Source organism: Elephas maximus, chromosome 16 (genome assembly GCF_024166365.1).
Source record: "Elephas maximus indicus isolate mEleMax1 chromosome 16, mEleMax1 primary haplotype, whole genome shotgun sequence".
Lineage (NCBI taxonomy): Eukaryota > Metazoa > Chordata > Mammalia > Proboscidea > Elephantidae > Elephas > Elephas maximus.
Window position 1 is genome coordinate 53,790,913 of NC_064834.1, and position 19,902 is coordinate 53,810,814.

General features: G+C 45.0%; 2 protein-coding genes across 2 annotated transcripts; one reads left to right on the top strand and one right to left on the bottom strand.

Annotated features, from left to right (window-relative positions):
* The first annotated feature begins 12,389 nt into the window (after positions 1–12,389).
* On the top strand, positions 12,390–16,425 carry ELOVL3 (ELOVL fatty acid elongase 3). Its single transcript, XM_049855097.1, has 5 exons — positions 12,390–12,418; positions 13,729–13,908; positions 14,808–14,939; positions 15,587–15,738; positions 15,995–16,425. The coding sequence occupies exons 1-5, from the start codon at positions 12,390–12,392 to the stop codon at positions 16,423–16,425; spliced, it is 924 nt and encodes a 307-aa protein (XP_049711054.1).
* A 1,421-nt stretch (positions 16,426–17,846) lies between these two features.
* Positions 17,847–19,406, bottom strand: PITX3 (paired like homeodomain 3). Its single transcript, XM_049855296.1, has 3 exons — positions 19,289–19,406; positions 18,926–19,128; positions 17,847–18,434 (listed from the first exon to the last, which is right to left on the bottom strand). The coding sequence occupies exons 1-3, from the start codon at positions 19,404–19,406 to the stop codon at positions 17,847–17,849; spliced, it is 909 nt and encodes a 302-aa protein (XP_049711253.1).
* Between the last annotated feature and the right edge of the window lie 496 nt (positions 19,407–19,902).

Sequence of the window (19,902 nt, forward strand, 5' to 3'; positions counted from 1 at the left end):
AGAAGTCTAACTATCTAAGCCTGCCTGAACTCCTATCTCTGTCTCCTCGTTGCGCAGACAGCTGGGCTGTGTTTGAGTTCTACTCCCTTGCACTGCAGCCTGGACACTGCCTACAGGCAGAAATTAGTACAGTCTTAGGGCTCACATTGTTTCTTTTTTCTCAGGGATTGCAGTTCTGTGCTGCTTGTTGTCTACTGTCTGAAAACCATTGTTGTATATATTACATTTGATTTTCTGGTTGTTTAATTTAAAACAGGAGGATAAATCCCGTCCCTGCTACTCCATTTTGGCCAGAAGAGGAACTTCCAACTACCGTTTTAGCATTTCTGTCTCAGAGTCCCCTCCTGCTGTGAGCTTTCTCTAAGTTCATCACTGTTGTTCTGTATTTCAGATGTTTTACCTGGAGGAATAGGTGAAGCACCTCCTCATGGATTGGAGTGAGCCTGTAAACAATGCCGCTTCAGTTGATGATTTAGGTGTTTTGGCATGTTGCCTGGAGGCAGAGATATGATAACCATAAGTATGAAAGGCATCACTCACCATTCCAGAAACCTTGGGCTCTACTGAGTTAAAAAAAGTAGCTGCTCACGTTAGTGCTACATTGTGCTCATAAATATTGTGTGCACAACATGGATGAATCTGGAGGGCATTATGCTGAGTGCAATAAGTCAATCACAGAAGGACAGATATTGTATAAGACCACTACTATAAAAATTCATGAAACGGTTTACACACAAAAAGAAACAATCTTTGATGGTTACAAGGGAAGGGAGGAGTGAGGATGGAAGATAGACAATAGATGAGTGGAAACTTTGGTGAAGGATAAGACAATACAAAATACTGGGGAAGCCAGCACAACCTGTACAAGGCAAGGTCATGGTAGCTCCATAGATACATCCAAGTTACCTGAGGGATTGAATTGCTGGGCTGAGAGCTGTGGGGACTATGATCTCGGGGAATATCTAGCTCGATTGGCATAACATAGTTTATAAAGAATATGTTCTACATTCTACTTTGGTGAGTAGCGTCTGGGGTCTTAAAAGCCTGTGAGCAGCCATCTAGGATACTCCACTGTTCCCACCCCTTTGGGAGCAAGGAAGAATGAAGAAAACTAAAGATACAAGGGAAAGATTAGTCCAAAGGACTAAGGGACCACGTTTATCACAGCCTCCACCAGACCAAGTCCAGTACAACGATATGGTGCCTGGCTACCACCACTGACTGCTCTGACAGGGATCACAATAGAGGGTCCCACACAGAGCTAGAAAAAAAAGTAGAACAAAATTCTAACTCAAAAAGAAAGACCAGACTTGCTGGCCTGACAGAGACTGGAGAAACCCTGAGAGTATGGTCCCCGGACACCCTTTCAGCTCAGTAATGAAGTTACTCCTGAGGTTCACCCTTCAGCCAAAGATTAGACACTCCCATAAATCAAAACGAGACTAGAGTCACACCACTCCAGGGGCAAGGACGAGAAGGCAGGTGGGTCGGGAAAGCTGGTAACAGGGAACCCAAAGTCAAGAAGGGAGAGTGCTGACATGTCGTGGGGTTGTTAACCAATGTCATAAAATAATATGTGTACTAACTGTTTCATGAGAAACTAGTTTTTTCTGTAAGCCTTCATCTAAAGTACAATAAAAAATATATGTGTTGTATGCATTTCTACTCCCACTATCAGGGAACAAGAAGGGACACATTTCTGCATACATCTAGCTTGAGTAACAGATTTGTGATGACCTCTTCAATACAAATTAGTTGCAAAATGTACACATTGTTTAGGTGAGATAAATTATCGTATGGGAATATTAACTTTAAATATGTTAAAAGTTGGGGTATATCTAAATCAATCTTACATAACACCTAGTTCCAGTACTCAAAGAACTTATAATTTAACAGAGGGAGAAAGTTGCTCTCATAACTTATTATAAGTTAAATCAAGAGAAAAACAAACAAAAATTAAAGGATTTCTAAGGTGAGAGAAATCCAGTTACTTTGGATTGCTCAAGAGAAGATGAAGAAAGTTTAACAGAGGGCAAGAAGATGTGTGTGCTCTTGACACATGGAGACATGTGGAGGGGATCCCTGACAAAAGAATAGCCAAAAAAAAAAAAAAGATACAGGGGCAGGAAAACACAGGCTATGTTCAGGATATAGCAAGTCATCTAGGTTTTGGATTGGAAGGCTTGTGAATAGAAGTTGTGAGAGAGGAGTTGAAGGATAGCCTGACACCATGACTACCTCTTGTTATATTATCAGAATTACTGCTACTTAGCTGTGTAGGCAGTGGGAGCCATTAAAAGTCTTAGTCAGGAAGAGACTTGGTTGACTTAAACAATAATAAAGAATGAGTGACACCAAGTTTTAGAAGACTAGCTTTCCAGGCGGAGGGAACAGCAAGTGTAAAGACTCTGAGGCAGAAACATTGGTATATTTGAGGAATATCGGGAAAGTCAATGTAGCTAGGGCATAATGCAAGCAGGGTAGTGATGGGAGATGAGGTAAGCAAAAGCCAGATTTTTAGGACAGTTTATTTTTAACAAAATGGAGAATCATTAGAGGTTTTGTTTTGTTTCCCCAGTGTCGGGTTTTTGTTCTATTTTTTAGTATATTCACAAAGTTGTGCACCCATCGCCACTTTCTGATATTTGAACATTTTTATTACACCAAAAAGAAACCCTTTACCTATTGGCAGTCACTCTTCATTGTTCCTTCTCCCCTAGTCCCTGACAACCACGACTCTATTTTCTGTGTCTGTGGGATTTGCCTATAATGGAAATTTTATATAATTTGAATCATAAAATATGTGGCTTTTTGTGTCTGGCCTCTTTCACTTATAATGTTTTCAAGGTCCATCCATATTGTAGCATATATCAGTACTTTATTCATTTTTTATTGCCAAATAATATTCCAGTGTATGGATACATTACATTTTATTCATCTATTTATCAGTTGATGGACATTTGGGTTGTTTCTATGGCTATTATAAATAACAGTGTTATAAACATTCATGCACAAGTTTTTTGGGGACGCATATTTTCAATTCTCTTAACTATATACCCAGGAGTAGAATTGCTGGTTCATATGATACCAGAATATGTTCAACTTCTGAAGAACTGCCTGACTATTTTCCAAAGTGGCTACCCCATTTTGCATTCCCACAATGTTTAAGGATTGTACTTTATCCATATCCTTACCAACAATTATTATCTTTTTGATTATTGTAATTTTCAGAGGTGTGAAGTGGCATTTCTCTGTGGTTTTGATTCGTATTTCTGTAAAAATGGTGTGGTGGCATCAGAGGTCCTCTAACTTCTGATGAGGAGAGAGAATCACCATTAACATCAGCCCAAGGCTGTTTCTTTTAGGTGGAGGTCAGACATAACTCCACTCTCCAACCTTTTACCAGTTATGTCACCAACCGTCCCTCCCGCTGCACTCTCTAATTCTCTGCTGGGTTCAATAATTCATTGCAATTGCAAAACTCACAGACCATACTGACAGTTATGGGATTTATTAGGGAAGTAACAGGTTACAATTCAGGATCAGGAACAACTCAGGATAAAGTTGTTCCTGATCCTGAATTGCAACCTGTTACTTCCCTAATAAATCCCGTAACTGTCAGTCATCTTCTGCCAGGATAGCTTCTCAGCTGTGCCCGTAGACAAGTTTCTCTCTCTTGGCCCCTCTGCCCCTCGGCCCCTTGGCCCCTCGGTCCCTCAGCGCCTTGGCCCCTCAGTCCCTCAGCCCCTTGGCCCGGCTTCTACCCTGCTTGGGCAAGTGTTACAAAGCTCTTTAGCTCCACCACTAAGTGCCTAGAGGCACTCCACTCCTCCAGTAAGCCTCCTGCCTGAAGGTGGCTCAGCTCTCCGGCTCTGTGAGTCAGCACACCCACTGTGGCCACCTCTCTCCATGGGCTGGTCTCCTGGTTCTGCTGCTGCCATTTCTCTGCTGTCACTTATTGCTGTCTCGTGTTTCAGCTCTCTCCTGGGCTTAAGAGGTTCTCAGCACAGGTCCAAAGGATGTACTGCACTCCTGGCTCTTCTTTCTTAGTGATAGTGAGGTCCCTTCTCTGCTCTGGGATTGGCTCTCTTTTAAGCCTAGCAGAGTAGCAAAACTGACCATTCCCCTCATTAGGGTTCCATACACCTTATTTGTACGGCCCTACCCCCACAGGGGTTCCATGCACCTGATTTGCATTATTAGCAAGCTGTCCAATTCTCTTGGTGGGCCACAAGCACCTTATTTGCATAGTCCCACCCAATCATTTTATAAGGAGTCAGAAGACCATGGCAAGAAAGGCCATATAAAAGTGATTTATTACACCACAATTTCCCTAATGGATAATGGTGTTGAATGTCTCTTCTTGTTCTTATTGGCCATTTGTGTATCTTCTTTGGCCATTTGTGTATATTCTTTGTCCATTTTTTAATTAGGTTATTTGTCTTTTTCTTGTTAAGAGTTCCTTATATATTCTTGATATAAGTTCTTTATACCATATATGATTTGCAAATATTTTCTCCCATTCTGTGGATTGTCTTTTCACTTTCTTGATGGTGTCCTTTGAAATGCAAAAGTTTATAATTCTGATGAAATCCAGTTTGTCTATCTTCTTTGGTTGCTTGTGCTTTTGGTGCCATATCAAAGAAGGCTTTACCTAACCAAGGCCATGAAGATTAACTCATTTTTTTTTTTTCCTAAAAGTTTTATAGTTTTAGCTCTTGTATTTAAGCCTATGATCCATTTTGAGTTAAATTTCTTTGGGTATGATGTAAGGAAGGGGTCCAACTTCATTCTTCTTCATGTGGAAATTCAGTTGTCTTAGAACTATTTGTTGAAAAGACTGTCTTTTCCCCAGTGAATAGTCTTGGCACCCTTGTCTCAAATCAATTGCCCATAAATGTATGGATTTATTTCTAAACTCTCAATTCTACTCCCATATATTTGATTCAGCTTAAGTTACTTAAAAGGGTTCTGGAGGCTAATTTAAGTTGACATATTATAAAATAATAAAAACTTTATGAGAATGAATTTATATTAAAATCTTCAGAGTAGTTAATAGCCTAGGCACAGTAAGTAGTTTCTCCAAGATTTAAAAGACTTCCTTATAAGAAAGAAGACTAATAACTGCTAGTCATGGTTTTTGAGACAAGACACACAAAAACATAAACATGAAATGAGACAAAAAATTATATAATTTACTATCCTATAAGGCTACCTCAAATAACATACAAGACAAAATATGGGACATTGTTTTTGAACTTAATTTATTTTGCTGGCTAGAGGCCTAGTCTCTTATTTTAAATACATTAGTTTCTTTAATGGGAAAGTACTTAAAAATGCCCAAAACATTTGAGGAAGCAAAAATCCTGCACCACAGTTTAAAAGAAAACTTAGGTTTCTCTTCAACAATTTTATGCCAGTGAATAGTAGTACTGATCTAAAAATTAAATTACAGTGAGAAACCAGTCAAACTAATTTTAATTTAGAGACCCTTAGATCTTAATTCACTGTGCAGAAAACTCTGAATCCCCCTTAATGAGTTCACACCGTGGTTAATGGTACTCTCTATCCTCACTAAGACTCCAATCACACGTGTGAAAACCACTTCAGAGTCTTCACCAAAAACTCACCTGAAGAAACCTTAATGGGCATTTGGAGGAAAACACAGCGAGTTCATACAGCACAGACCAAGCTGCAATTAGCCAGATAACAAACTCGTCAAAATGCTCTTGAACCAGCTGAAAGTAAAGAGATAAAAGACCACTAACAAACCGCAAAGAGAGCAGAGGTTCTTGATCTAAGAGGTTTTACTTAGAGACGACTCCCAAGACCTAGGAAAGTGGATTGAACATGCAAAGGGCTCGTATAAGCACCGATGTTCCACAGTCCCCTTCTGAGGTTGTCTAGCAGGCAAATTGCCTTTGGGTTCCATGTCACTGACACCAAAATGTTGTAAAGAAAAACTTGAGTGTTGTTTCAAGTTAAAACAGAGGTTTATTAAGAGTTTAAAACAATTGCAGTTGGGATTTAGGGTCATGGTTTCATGGGATATCCCAGCTAACCGGCCTAATAATGTGTTTAGTGCTTCTGTTCTACCTCCTATTTTGTTGCATAGTGCCTGGGTTCTTAAAAGCTTATAAGCAGCCATCAAGGCACAAGAGTTGGTCTCTATTCACCTGGAGCAACAGAAGAAAAAGGAAAGTCAAGAATAGGAAGAGAATATGGAATGTGTGGCTAATTGCCTCCATGAACAACTGCCTCCTTTGCCATGAGACCAGAAGAACTGGATGGTGCCCAGCTACCATTACTGAACTTTTTGATCAAAGATTCCATAGAAGAATCCTGACCCAAAGGGGAAAAATGCAGAACAGAATTTCAAACTCTCTTGGACTCCAGATTTTCTGGAGCCATGGAGGGTGGATGAATCCCTGAAACTATTGCTCTGAGATAATCTTTAAATCTGAAACCAAAAATATCACCTAAAAGTCATCTTAAAACCAAATAGTTTAGCTTAACTGGTAAAGAATGTCGGCCTTAAGCATTGTGTTAGTTATTTAGTGCTGCTATGACAGCAACACCACAAGTGGATGGCTTTAACAAACAGAAGTTTATTCTCTCACAGTCCAGTAGTCTAGAAGTCCGAATTTAGGGTGCCAGCTCCAGGGGAAGGCTTTCTCTCTCTGTTGGCTCTGGAGGAAGGTCCTTGTCATCAATCTTCCCTTTGTCTGGGAGCATCTCAGCACAGGAACTTCAGGTCCAAAGGACACGCTCTGCTTCTGGCACTGCTTTCTTGGTGGTATGACGTCCCCGTGTTTCTCTGCTCACTCCTCTCTTTTATATCTCAAAACAGATTGGCTTAAGACACCATTTAATCTTGTAGATCTCATCAATATAACTGCTGATAATCCATCTTATTACATCATAGTGATAGAATTTACAATACATTTACAACACATTGGGAAATCACATCAGATGATAAAATGGTAGACAATCATACAAGGGAATCATGACCTAGCCAAGTTGACAGATACTTTGGGGGGACAAAATTCAAACAATGATAAGCATTATGCTCTTTTAAGAACTACCTATATGGCATCAAATTGACAACAGCAACTCGAAAGATTAGATAGGTCCTTTAGGGGACAGTGAGTTTGTTAATGAGGGAGGAACAACTCAGAAAAGGAGTGTGAGAATAGTTGCTTAACTTGAAGAATGTAATCGATGTCACTGAATTGTACATGTAGAAACTGTTGAATTGGTATATGTTTTGCTGTGTATATTCTCAACAACAATGGCAAAATTAAAAAAAAAAAAAAAAAAAGCCTATGGAGCACACACTGTTCTACTCTGATACACCTGGGGTCACCATGAGTCAAAACTACCTTGATGGTGACTAGTAGTGGTTGTGGTTAGATTCTGTTAGAACCATATAGAGAATTTAGGTTTATTTCTTCCTGTCCCCTGGCAACATCTTCTCACTTTGACAACTCCTTAAGCCAGTGTTTTTCAAAGCATAGGATGCAGCCTATTAGTGGATCATGATGCACACTTCAAAAAAATGAAATAGAATAGAATGGAAATATCAGAGTGTAGCATACATGGTAAGGATAAGCATTGCTTTGTAAAATTTTGTTACAAATATAAGTATGTACAGAGTTACAACGTAAAATGTATTTCTCCTTGTGTTTCCCAGTCAAAAAGTCTGAAAGTCATTACCTTACATATGGATATTTTCCCTGGGTTTGTAGTCTCTGCAATCTTCTCACATCAGTATTTCTCAAACTTTAATGAGCATAAGAATCACCTGGGAATCTTGTTAAAAATATAATTGCCAAGTTCCACCTACCTCCAGGTAGGTCACAATAATGAACTCAAACATACCAAAAATCATGAAGATGGCACAGGAGTGGGCAATGTTTCATTCTACTATGTGTAAGGTTGCCATGAACTGGAGCTGACTCTATGCAACTAACATGAACAACCTACCTTCAGATACATTCAGATTCAGAGGGCTAGGGTGGGGCCTAGAGACTTCATTTTTAACACACTGGAGATTCCACTGTAAATTCTCCTTGGATCCCACTTTGAAAAGCCCTGCATGACCTTATCTCCCTGGCCAATTTCATCCACACCTAGGAGGTCAACTAGCCTCTCTACACTGATTATTAAAGCCCAGACTGACAGCTTAAGTTCCAGACAATCATACGTAGGATACTCTTACCTGAATGTCCTATTGGCACCTTACATTCATAAGGCCAAAACCGACTCATCATCGCCCTTCTCAGCCCACCACTCGAATGTATTATTTTTTCATTATTTCCCATTTTTGTGAGTGGACTCATTATCTACCCTGTCAAACAATCAGATTTAAGGAGAGCAAGAGGAGCCAAAGGTGACCCACAGGTTTCAGGCTAGCAGTAGCCGCACAGAGCCCCACACTTAGAAGATCCCCATACTTAGTTTGATGCCTTGCTGTCACCATCTTGAAATTCTTAATAATTTTTGAACAAAAGGTCCTGCATTTTTATTTTGCACTAGGTCCCACAAATTATGTAGTCAGTCGTATCTGGGAGCCCAGGAGCCTCGTGGTGACTTTAATGGAAACAGGGAAGTCAGCAAAAGAACAGGCCTGGGAAGAAGATGAGCTAGGTTTCTACACACTGAATGTTACATTTGTGTAACTCAGGTCAACCAGGTAGAAAAGCCCAATAGGCAGTTGGAAATTGGAGTAAGAATTACAAAAGAGAAATTAAGATGGAAGTAATTTGGAATCATCCAAATGGAAGTTATAGGTTAGATCACGAAAATGAATTAGGTAGGCAGGGAAGAGAGTACAGTGAGAAAGAGTAAAGACCCGGGACAGGACTTTAGGAATCAGCAATATTAAAAAGGTGGAAAGAGTGGGAAGAAGAACCAGTGAAGGCACAGGCAGAAATATAGAAGAAAATTCAAGACAGCAAAAATACTGGTGAAAAGGATGTGAGTCTGATAGGGACATACAGGTTCCTAGACAAGGAAAGCTAGAAGCAAGAGAAGCCAATTAGTGACAGAACATAAGTAAAAGACTTAAATCCAAGAAATTTTAATATATTTCTTCTAGTTTTGAACAATTAGTGTTTTTATTTTCTGATTATAAAAATAATTTTTAAATCATCCATTATTCCACCACAGAGACAAACTCTTTGCCATGTTGCAGCATTTCCTTCCAGTCTTTTCCCTCTACATAGTTTTCTTCCATATTTTTTTCTCTACAAACAATTTACAAATTTTTTTCATTCACATTTCTTCCATATTTTTTAATCTACATGGTTGGAATCATTCTATACATGCAATCTTGCATTCTGTATTTTTTTATTTAACACACCCTGACAATTTCCTACGTAATTAAAAGCGTTTTTTCCTGGATGTGTGGAATTCCGAAATGTTATGGTATCAATTTTAAAACATCATGAAAGACAATTTCAAAGACATATAAGGTTTTCATATAGTCTCCCCATGTCACCAAATGATTTCACATTTTAGTGTTTCCTTTCTACTTTAATCTTGAGAGACATCATTGCTTTTAGATAGTTGGGGTAATAGGGTGTATGTATGAATATTAATGTTTTCCTTTCACATATTTTATAAATATGGTTTCATGTTTCTCCATGTTCTTCTAGTAGCTGTGAACTATTGTTAATATTCAATAGTTTAATCATCCATTAGTGGGTTGTTTCCAGTTCTCTATTATTTTAAGTCCTATTGACATAAGTATTTTAATACATACACATGTTTTATTCTTTTGGTTTATTTCACTGGGTTAAATTCCTAGGTCAAAGGCTGGGACAAAGCATACCAGCACAAAGGCTCTTGCTAAGTGTTATCTAAGTGTGCTTCCACAGGTCTATTTACCTGGCCACTAGCCAGGTTTGAATGTACTTGTTTCCCAAAGCTTTGACCACCCCTGAGTTTTTAATTTTTACCTGGTTTAATAGCTGTTAATTGGGACCATGCTAGATAGGCAGTCTTTAATTTGCATTTTCCTAATTACTAAGTAAGTTGAGTCTTTTTTTAATATGTTTGTTGTTTATATTTCCTCTTAGGAACCTATTCAGTTCATATTTTGAGTGCCCACCATGTGCCAGGTGCTGCGTGCTACCCTCAAGGATGAGTGACCTAATGAAAATGGCCATTTGGGATAGGGTGGGGAAGCCAGGACAGTATAGACCATATATAACTAACTACTCCATCGATAAAAGCGTAGTATTGGCAGGCAGTATGGGCAAAGCTCTGTGGCTGGAAGACAAAGAGGAAAGGGGTTGGCCCTGTTGGAAACAGGTTAGGCTTTTGCAGGGCAAGTGCCTATAGAGGTAGGGCTGAACAAGGAGTAAGATTTGTCCACATGAGAAAAGGGCCTCTTGGGCAGAGGGGAAAATATGTAGAAGAAGAAAAGGGGTTGAAAAAACTAAAAATATAGTACTTGTGCTCATGAAGTTGTGACTGTTCCGCTAAAATGCGGAATGCTGGGGCTGAGGGATTATGTGACATTGGCTGGAAAGCAAGGGTCAGGACTAAACTCAGGAATCTAATCTTTATCCAAAAGACTTTTTTGTTCTTAAGGAGTAATGACATGAGCTGATGTGTGTTTTAGAAAGAACTTTCTTGCAAAAAAAAAAAAAAGCAGATTTGGTAGATTTGGAGCCACTGAAACCAATAAGAAGAGTCTGTGTCCTTAGCCATTTACCAAGGATCAGAAATAGGGCTATAGGTAACCTTTTTATCTGTTCTACTTAAAACTATATTCCCATTTCATTGCTTTTCTTTTAACTTAATTTAGTTTAGTTTTATTAAAAAGAACTTGAAATTTGTATGAAGTCTTTTTGGGGGGTAATTATTTCTGATGCTTGCTCAGAGCTTTACACTGTATAGTGCCCTTTAACATATACAATTTCATCTGATCCTCATAAACATCCTTATGAGGTGAATATTATCCCCATTTTACATATGAGGAAGCTGAGGCCAAGAAATGTTTGATAATGTCTTATCCAAGGTCACCTAGTTAGCAAGTGGCAGAGACAGAATTTAAATGGAGATGTGGAAACCTGGTGGTATGTATAGAGGTTAAATGCTACGGCTAACCAAAAGGTCAGCAGTTGGAATCTACCAAGTGCTCCTTGAAAGCCCTACGGGGTAGTTTTACTCTGTCCTACAGGGTCGCTATGAGTCAGAATCAACTCGACGGCAATGGGTTTGGTTTTTGGTTTTGGTTCTGATGACCAGGTCACCTCTAGAAGAAATTACAGACTTGTTGCCATATGGAGCAGTAAAACATGACCTCACAATTTCTAGCCTGTGAAATTAGATAAATGGTGGCTAGGAAGAGCAGCCTGTTTTAGTGGAAGATGATAAATTCTGTTTAGGATGTGTTTCTCTGAGAGTTCTAGCAGAACATACTGGTGGAGTTCTCTAACAACCATTCGAAATAGGGAGAGAAGTTGGAGAGAACTCACAAAAGTGGCAGGCAGCTACTTGGATAATGCAAATGACTAATCTGAAAACTGTCAGAGCCATGCCCTGAATTATCCACGTACTCACACCACACCACACTGATTACCTCTTCTTTCACTATGCTGAGGCTTTCAAAAGGGCTGAGAATCAGAAAGAGAGAAGGAAGGAAGAAAGAAAAGAAAAGATAATAGCATAAAAGGTGTAACAAGCTTGGAGTGTTCATTCTGGAGAAACAGAGTGTCACCCAGATTTATAGGCTGAGGATTTCATCCATTCAGTTACTCGTGCAACAAATATTATTTGAGTACCTACTATGTGCCCAGTGTTAGGGAAGGATGTTGAGCCAAATAGACATATTCTTTGCATTCATGAAACTCAAGGGTATTATCTAAACTGTGTGCTTGTCACAAGGCTTTGTGAGGTAGACAGGCAGGCAAGCATGACTATCTGCATTTTTCTGATGAAGAATGTGGGTCTCAGAGAAGTTAAATAACTGGCCTAAAATCACATGGGTGGTTAATGGTGGAGCTGGGACTTCAACCCAGGTCTTGCAACACCTACATGCTTTTATTGTAATATTATCATTTCCTTTATTCATTTGTCCATCAAACATATATTGATCACCTTGTGAGTGTTAGACTACATATGAAGCAGTTATGAGCCACTGAAGGGGTTAAGCAGGAAAGCAGCATGATCCAATTTAAGTGATAGAATTCTTTTCTGGGACAGAAGACAGAAAGTAGTGGTTTTCAAAGCGTGGTATGGGACCACCTACAGATTCAGAATCTCGGGGGCTGGGACTCAGGAATCTGAAAGTCAGATCTGGGGACTCCTTTCTGAGTCTAATATACTAAAGAGGAAGAAGCACTGGATTAAAGAGAAAGGTAGTGTGGCCAGTGAACATGGCTGCAGTGGTGACTACAGTAAGCAGGTGAGAGGTGATGGAATGCAGAGACAAAAGGATGTGCTTGTGAGTCACTTAGGGGGCATGGACAGGACTTCTCACCCACCCTTCCATGGACATTAGCTGAGACTCAGGAAGTGGAACTGGGATTCCTATCTGGGTCTTCTGGCCCAGAACCTGTGGGCTTTATTGCACTTAGCAATTCTTATCCACATCTTAATTTTAAACATTTTTTATTTCTCTTAGCACTTCATTTTGCAAATCCCCATTTTATTGCAAAACTTGTGGAACCATTGGCAAATGTTGTATTTCTCTCCCTCTCTCTAAAAGCCTAGGGGAGAAACAAGGAACAGCAAAGACCCTAAACCTTCTTAAACATTTCTTTCTTTGGGGCTGAGTACACAGGCCCAGGAAGAAGCAGGTTTGATCAGACATGCACAGATAGAACAGCAGGACCCTGGGGAGATGCACTCAGCCTCCTCATCCCTAGACCCTAGGAGGACTCCAGGAAACCTGAAGATAATAATCCCAGAAGCGTGGAGGGTGACTCTATGTCCTCCACAAGGTTATTGTTGGGTGTCAGGCTGGTGCAGTTCTGGAATTCAGGAAATTGTAAAGAAACCACAACAGCCTCAACAACCACCTCCCCAAACATCAACATCAACAAACTCAATAATAAAACTCATTAATATTCATCCCTTTCCCACCCACAACCACAGATTCAAAGCTAAGAGACAGCCAGCACTACAGGAGAGGCTCTTGCTGACCTTTCCCTAGTCTTGTTCATTTTCATCCCAGGGCTCGATTTCCCAGGATCTAGGGCGCCAGGAAACTGACGCCCCCGTCACTGGGTGGAGACGCCAGAGGCTGAGTACACTTTACTTCCTCCACACTGACAGGCAGGTAGGGATTGAAGCAAACTCAGACAAAGGCTACGGTTGGCAGCGCCAGGGGAGGACCAGCCTGTCCGGATACCCACAGAGCGGTCAGGGGAAGAGCCAAAAACGTGGGTGTAGACGGTTTGGGAAAGAAAGGGATAGATAAGTGGGCGGGGAGAGGGTCCAAGGTGGGGATTTGAGGAAGGGCGTGCGGGGCGCCTGGGAGAAGTGCCGTTGAAATTGACCGATCAGAGAGCGGGATGCGGCCCAGGGGCGGGGCAGGGGCGTATCTTGGCCCAGATTGGGTAACGGGCGGAGAGGGGCGGTGCACCTGCTGGGTCGCCTCTTTGCAATTCCGCATTATACAGTGCGGTGGCGGCTGCGGTGGTGAACACCGGCTACGTTGCAACTCACGTGCATACCTCGGACGCTATACTCAGCTGGCCCCAGGTTCCTTAGGTCCTGGGTCTGTTCCATCCGGCCCCGAGGTTCGCTTCATACTCGGTCCAGCTCCACAAACTCCGACCCTCGACGTCTGCAGAACGAAATAGCCACAGCCATGAATGTCTCCCAGGAAATAGACCAACAGTTCCAGTCCTACAAATTCGAGCAGTTCCAGCTCCCTATGGATGAGTACTGGTGAGACTTAGGGAGGGGGGAAAGCGCCGTGCCAGGGGGCCCGACTCAGGTGAGTGCTATTGCGGGGCAGGGAGGGACAATGATTTTCCTAAAAAGCAAATGTATGGGGCTCCCCCGCACTGGCTCCATACTCCCGCTGTTCAAGGCGTCGCACCTTAAAGAGATTAGAGCTGAAAGAAAGAAAGATCAGGAGGCAGAAATAAGAGGATGGGGAGAGGAATACAGGAGAAAACAAAAGCCAGGGAGAAAGAGTCTCAGTGAGATCTGGTCGCTGAGAAATAAGGTTGATCTAATTCCTTAAAAAAAAAAAAAAAAAAAAAACAGCCACCGACCTTATAGAGATGACTGTTCTCCATCCTTTGTGGCTGTGTGTGTGCGCTCGTGCATGTGTCGTGGTGGTGCCCAGGGACTACCTGCCCTTCACAATTATCTCATTGTTCCCCACACGCCCCACTGTCCCTGTTGTGGAGAAGGAGGCAAAAGCCAGGGAGGTCTTCCAAGTTTTCCCTAGGATCTCTGGCTTTGCCCTATGGTTCCTCAGAGGTGTGTGTGGGCTGACTTTGTGCTCCAGACAATTTGCCATGGCCCAGCCAGGCAGAAGCAGTTGTCACATTCTTAGGCAGGTTGGTTCTAGGCATGGGCTAGACAACTGTCACGCACGGCCAAGCCCAGTAACAGAGGAAAAATCACAGAAACTTTGGACATTGCCCTGCCCTGTGCCAAGTAATTTATATACATTAACTCTACTAGGAAAGGAGTATTATTCCCCTTTTACACAGCTAGTAAAAGTAGCAGAACGGGGACTCCAACCCAGAGTGAGTCCCACCTGGAGAGATGCGTGGGCATTCCTCTAGCCAGTACCCATCCATGAGCCCATCCTCTCTGCCTTCTTCTTCCAGGACAATCTCATTCCCCATAGCTCTGATCTACCTCGTGCTCATCTTGGTGGGGCAAAACTACATGAAGGCACGGAAGGGCTTCAACCTACAGATGCCTCTTATCCTCTGGTCCTTCTGCCTTGCCATCTTCAGGTAAGACACCCCTCCCAGCCCCCTGCATGCCTCTAGACCCTAGATCCGCATTTGAGAAACCTCAACTGCATCAACCCCCATCTACCTCCCAAGCTGCATCACATGCTTCCCGTAATGTTCTCTCAGCTCCGGGCTACCCTCCCAGCTGCCACCTCCCTCCCATATCATCCTGTTTTCCTTTTTCCCCAGGCCCCAAACTGGCCATCTCTGCTCCATCCTTTTTGGCTTCATGGGGTCTGTGTACTCCCACCAAATCTCTTAGCCTGTAATAGTCCCAGCTCCTAATGCCCTCTCCCAAGACCTTCTAGTAACTTCCCCTACCCCTCCCCATGTTACCTCTCCCAAATACCTTCAATATTCCCCACCCTGCCACCCACCACCTTTCAGGTTCCTACCCCATCCCAAGAACCCCATTCTCTAGCCTAATCTTTAGTCACATTCCCTGGTCCTTCCCCAGCTGTCAACTCCTCTATACTATTCTTTGGATCTACCAGATAGGTCCCAGGATCTCGAAAGCTGTGACCATCCCTCCTTGAAGAATGGGCAAGTGGCGGAGCTTGGAACTTAGTGACCTAGCCGGACTGAGAGAGGGTGGATTGGTGCCTGGAGATGACTTTTACACCCTCTCTCTCTCTGTCCAATTTTAGTGTCCTGGGGGCAGTGAGGACATGGAGCTTTATGGGGACTGTGCTACTCAGGGTGGGCCTAAAGCAATCTGTGTGCTACACCTCCTTCTTCAGACATTCCACAGTCAGATTCTGGTCCAGCCTCTTTGTTTTCAGCAAGATCATTGAGCTTGGTGAGTGTCAAGGCCTTGTTTCTCTGGTGCCCAGGGACCTGTGTCCCTCCTCAGAGCCCTCCCCTCACCATCACATGGAGAATCCCTTCCCAACCCCTGGGTCCTAACAACTCTCACCCAAGCCCTTCTTCAGACTCTCTGCTACAAATCCTCCCTTCTCTCCCTGAGAGTTTACCCTGTGTCCCCACACCTGGTGCAGGGGTATGTGTGGCTCCAGCACTGAGAGATGTGACAACTTTGACTTCCCATCTCCTAGGAGACACAGCCTTCATCATCCTGCGTAAGCGGCCGCTCATCTTTGTGCATTGGTACCACCACAGCACGGTGCTAATATTCACATTCTTTGGATACAAGAGTAGGATGGCTGCTGGTGGCTGGTTCATGACCATGAACTTTGGCGTGCATGCCATCATGTACACCTACTACACTCTGAAGGCTGCCAAAGTGAATTTCCCCAGGATGCTTTCCATGCTTATCACCAGTTTGCAGATCCTGCAGATGTTTGCAGGAGCCGTCACTGGCATCCTGACGTACATCTGGAGGCATGAACAGGGATGCGATACCACCACAATGGAACAGTTCTTCTGGTCCTTTGTCATGTATTCAAGCTACTTCATCCTCTTTGCCCACTTCTTCCACCAAACCTACATCACACCCAAGGTCAAAAACAAGACCAAGAGTCAGTGAAGAGTTGGAGAAAAAGAGAGAGCCCCAGGCTTTCTCCTCCCCAGGGCACAGAGGGAGTGAGCTTAGGTTTGGGAGAATGATTAGGGCGTCTTACCTGGATAGTTTCCCCCGTGGGATGTATGCCCCAAGGTGGCAAGAAGTTATAGCAGACAGGAAGTATCCCTGGGGTGGGGATGTGGTGTGCTACTTTGATGCTTCTGTTTTTAACGTGAAGGCCAAACAGGCCCTGGAATGGGGTGGGACTGTGGAGGATCGTCAGAGCTGGGTTATTTGTATTTCTGTCCAGAAATCTTTCTACTTCTTGCTCAACTTTTTAAATTAAAGATTTCAACAAGATGAGTGGTCCTTTTGGGATTTGGGAAAAGAAGGGTGCTGCTGACAGTGGGGTGATCATACAAGCATCCTAGGTTGCAGAATTTTGGATCATTTTCACTATTCCACGTTAGGGAAGTCTGCCCCCTCATATGTTATTCACACCTGCAAATAAGCAGTGGAGTCCCGATCTACCAGCTATCTTCCCTGAGACCACCAAGTGGCGCCATAGCACCAGTTTTGGCCCATGCTAGCGCGAATTGGGTCCCGGGCTCTCAAACCACACACTAAACCTCCTTCTCTCCAGGAAACACACACACACACACACACACTAAACCTCCTTCTCTTCAGGAAACACATACACTAAACCTCCTTCTCTCCAGGAAACACACACACACACACACACACGCTCACCTTTTCTCCAGGAAACACACACAACGAAACCCGTTGCCGTCGAGGCGATTCGGATTCATAGCAACCGTATAGGACAGAGTAGAACTGCCCCATAGTGTTTCCAAGGCTGTAATTTTGAGGTGGTTCCAACTGCCCACCTTTCGGTTAGCAGCCCAGTGCTTAATCACTGTGCCACCAGGGCTCCTTGGAAACACATATAAACACTTTTCCCCAGAAATTGCCAGGCTTTCCTGTCTTGGGAGAGGTTGAAGGAGCTAAAGCCCTAGGAGCCTGAACTCTCGCCTCGCTCCTGTTCAGCCCAGACTTCCCTTAGAAAATGGAGGAAGATGAAGCTCGCGTTTGGGAGAGGGCTCAGCCTAACTCTCAGTCATCAAACTTTTGAGAGTCCGCGCACGTTTATTTATCTTTGAAAATGGAGGAAATGGAGTCTGGAGAAGGCGGGATAGACCAAGGGTGAGTTGGCCTCTGGGGTCCCTGTTCCTGGCCTTAGTCCCAAGGGCATGGTCTGTGTGTAGGGCTCAGTCCCACTTCAGGGCTAGGAAGGTGAAGTCCCTGTCCTGAGCTGGCCGCCCACCAGCTGCCCAAGCACTCCTCTCAGACTCTGGGGTAGGGGCAAGCCAGTCAAGACGACCCCATGCCCAGGAGGTTGTAAACGATCGCCCCCACCCCCGGGGGTGATCCACAGGCCGGGCCATTCACACAGGCCGTTCCACGGCGTACTGGCACGGACTGAGGTTGGCGGCCGGGGGAGGCCCGGGCACAGCGGGATAGCTGAAAGAGGCGTGCTGTTTAGCCTTGAGCCTCAGGCTGGCCAGGCTCGAGTTACACGGGTCCCGATATACGTAGGGGGAGGAGGCAGCTGCAGCTGCGGCCGCAGCGGCCGAGGCGTAAGGGCAGGATACTGCCCCCGAGGACACGGCGGCCGGAGCTAACCCGGGGGGGGCCCCCCCCAGGCCCTGCAGGGCCCCAGGCCCTGGCACGGTGCCCGGGGCGGCCGCGGCCGAAGGCACCATGGAGGCGGCAATAGAACTGGGTGGCGAGAAGACGGGCTGCGAGGCCAGAGGCCCCACGTTGACCGAGTTGAAGGCGAACGGGAAGGTCTTGGCCGCCAGCGGCGGGGCGAGCGCCTTGGGCGGCCAGTTGCCGTACGAGTAGCCGGGGTACACCTCCTCGTAGGGCGGCACTAGACCCCCGAGCGGCGCAGCGAAGCCGCCCTTGCACAGCTCCGCCTGCTGACTGCGCTCGCGCTTGCGCCACTTGGCGCGCCGGTTCTTGAACCACACCTGCGGGCGCGGGAGAAAGGCCGTCAGGGCCAGGCGGAGCGGCGTTGGCTGACCCACAAGTCGGGGCGGCTGGGGGTGGACGTCCAGGCGGGGTTTGGGGGCGGGCAGGGAGCCGGGCAGAGGATAGACAAGGTGAGGTGTCTGGAGACCCGGCCGGGGGTCGCGGAGCAGCCAGACCGGGTGGGATGGGAGGGAGTCAGGACTGCAGCACGGGCAGGGGAAGAAGTAGGATGGGGTCAAGGAGAGGTGAACTGGGGAACAAGAGACGGCGTCAGGGGCGAAGAAAGACGCGGTCTGGTGGGAGGGTGGGGTAAGAGCAGAGCCGGACGGTCGGTGGGAAGAAGACGTGTGGCAGCGGTAGGGGTGTGTGGGCAGTGGGTGCTGGATGTGAGCATGGCGCAGGACGGGCAGAATCACAGGCTGCGGGTTTCGAAGCTGCCCGGTGAGCGGCAGCGAGAGGGAGGTCGGAGTGGGGTCGGGATCAGCCGTACCCGCACGCGGGCCTCGGTGAGGTTGGTCCACACGGCGATCTCCTCGCGCGTGCTCATGTCTGGGTACCGGTTTCTCTGGAAGGTCGCCTCCAGCTCCTGCAGCTGCTGGCTAGTGAAGTGCGTGCGCTGCCGCCGCTGCTTCTTCTTCAGAGAGCCGTCCTCTGGGGAGCCGCCGGGCAGCGAAGCCGAGGCCTTCTCTGAATCTGGGGGCGGGGCTGGGGGTCAGTTACAGGGCGCCAGGGCTGCTCATGTTCCCCCAACTCAGGGTCCTCTTCACCCCGACCCCTGGCTTCCACCCGGAGATCCCACCCCCATTAGGCATTGAGCTGTATCTCCTCCACTCCCAGAAGGGGGCGCGCTCACCGCTGTGCTCCTGGCCCTTGCAGCCGTGCTCTGGGAGAGAGGGATGCGGAGTGCCTGCGTCTGACAGCGACAGGGCAGGGCTCCGGGCCTCTGCCTCGCTGAGCAAGCCGAACTCCATGGAGGGAGGGATCTGTAGGGAAGAGAAGACACAGACCACATTAATGGGGGTAAAATCTCAGGGGTATCAGATTTCTGGTAGTGTTTCCCCCTAAATTCCCTGCCCCCTTTCTCAGCCATCCAGCTGTGTGGGTTGCCCTAGGGTAGAATGGGCAAATAGCAGCCTAAAGGGAAAAGGGCTTATATTCAGAGATTTTATGCACAGATGTATAAACTAGACTTTGTTCACTGCTGGGCAGCTAGAACTGTGCCTGGTACACAGTTGGTGTTCAATAAATATTGAATTCACAAAAATGGACACTATTGCACACCATATACAACACCCTCACATCTTTAAAAAACTTCATAATATCCCCATATACTCAACACGCCCCTTAGCCAATCACATTGGAGACTCAACCCAAACATGTTATTCTTTTCCCTTGGGACAGATTTTATTGTCAAACAAGTCTGATATTTCTCCCGTGATAATAATCACGGCTGTCATCTATGAATAC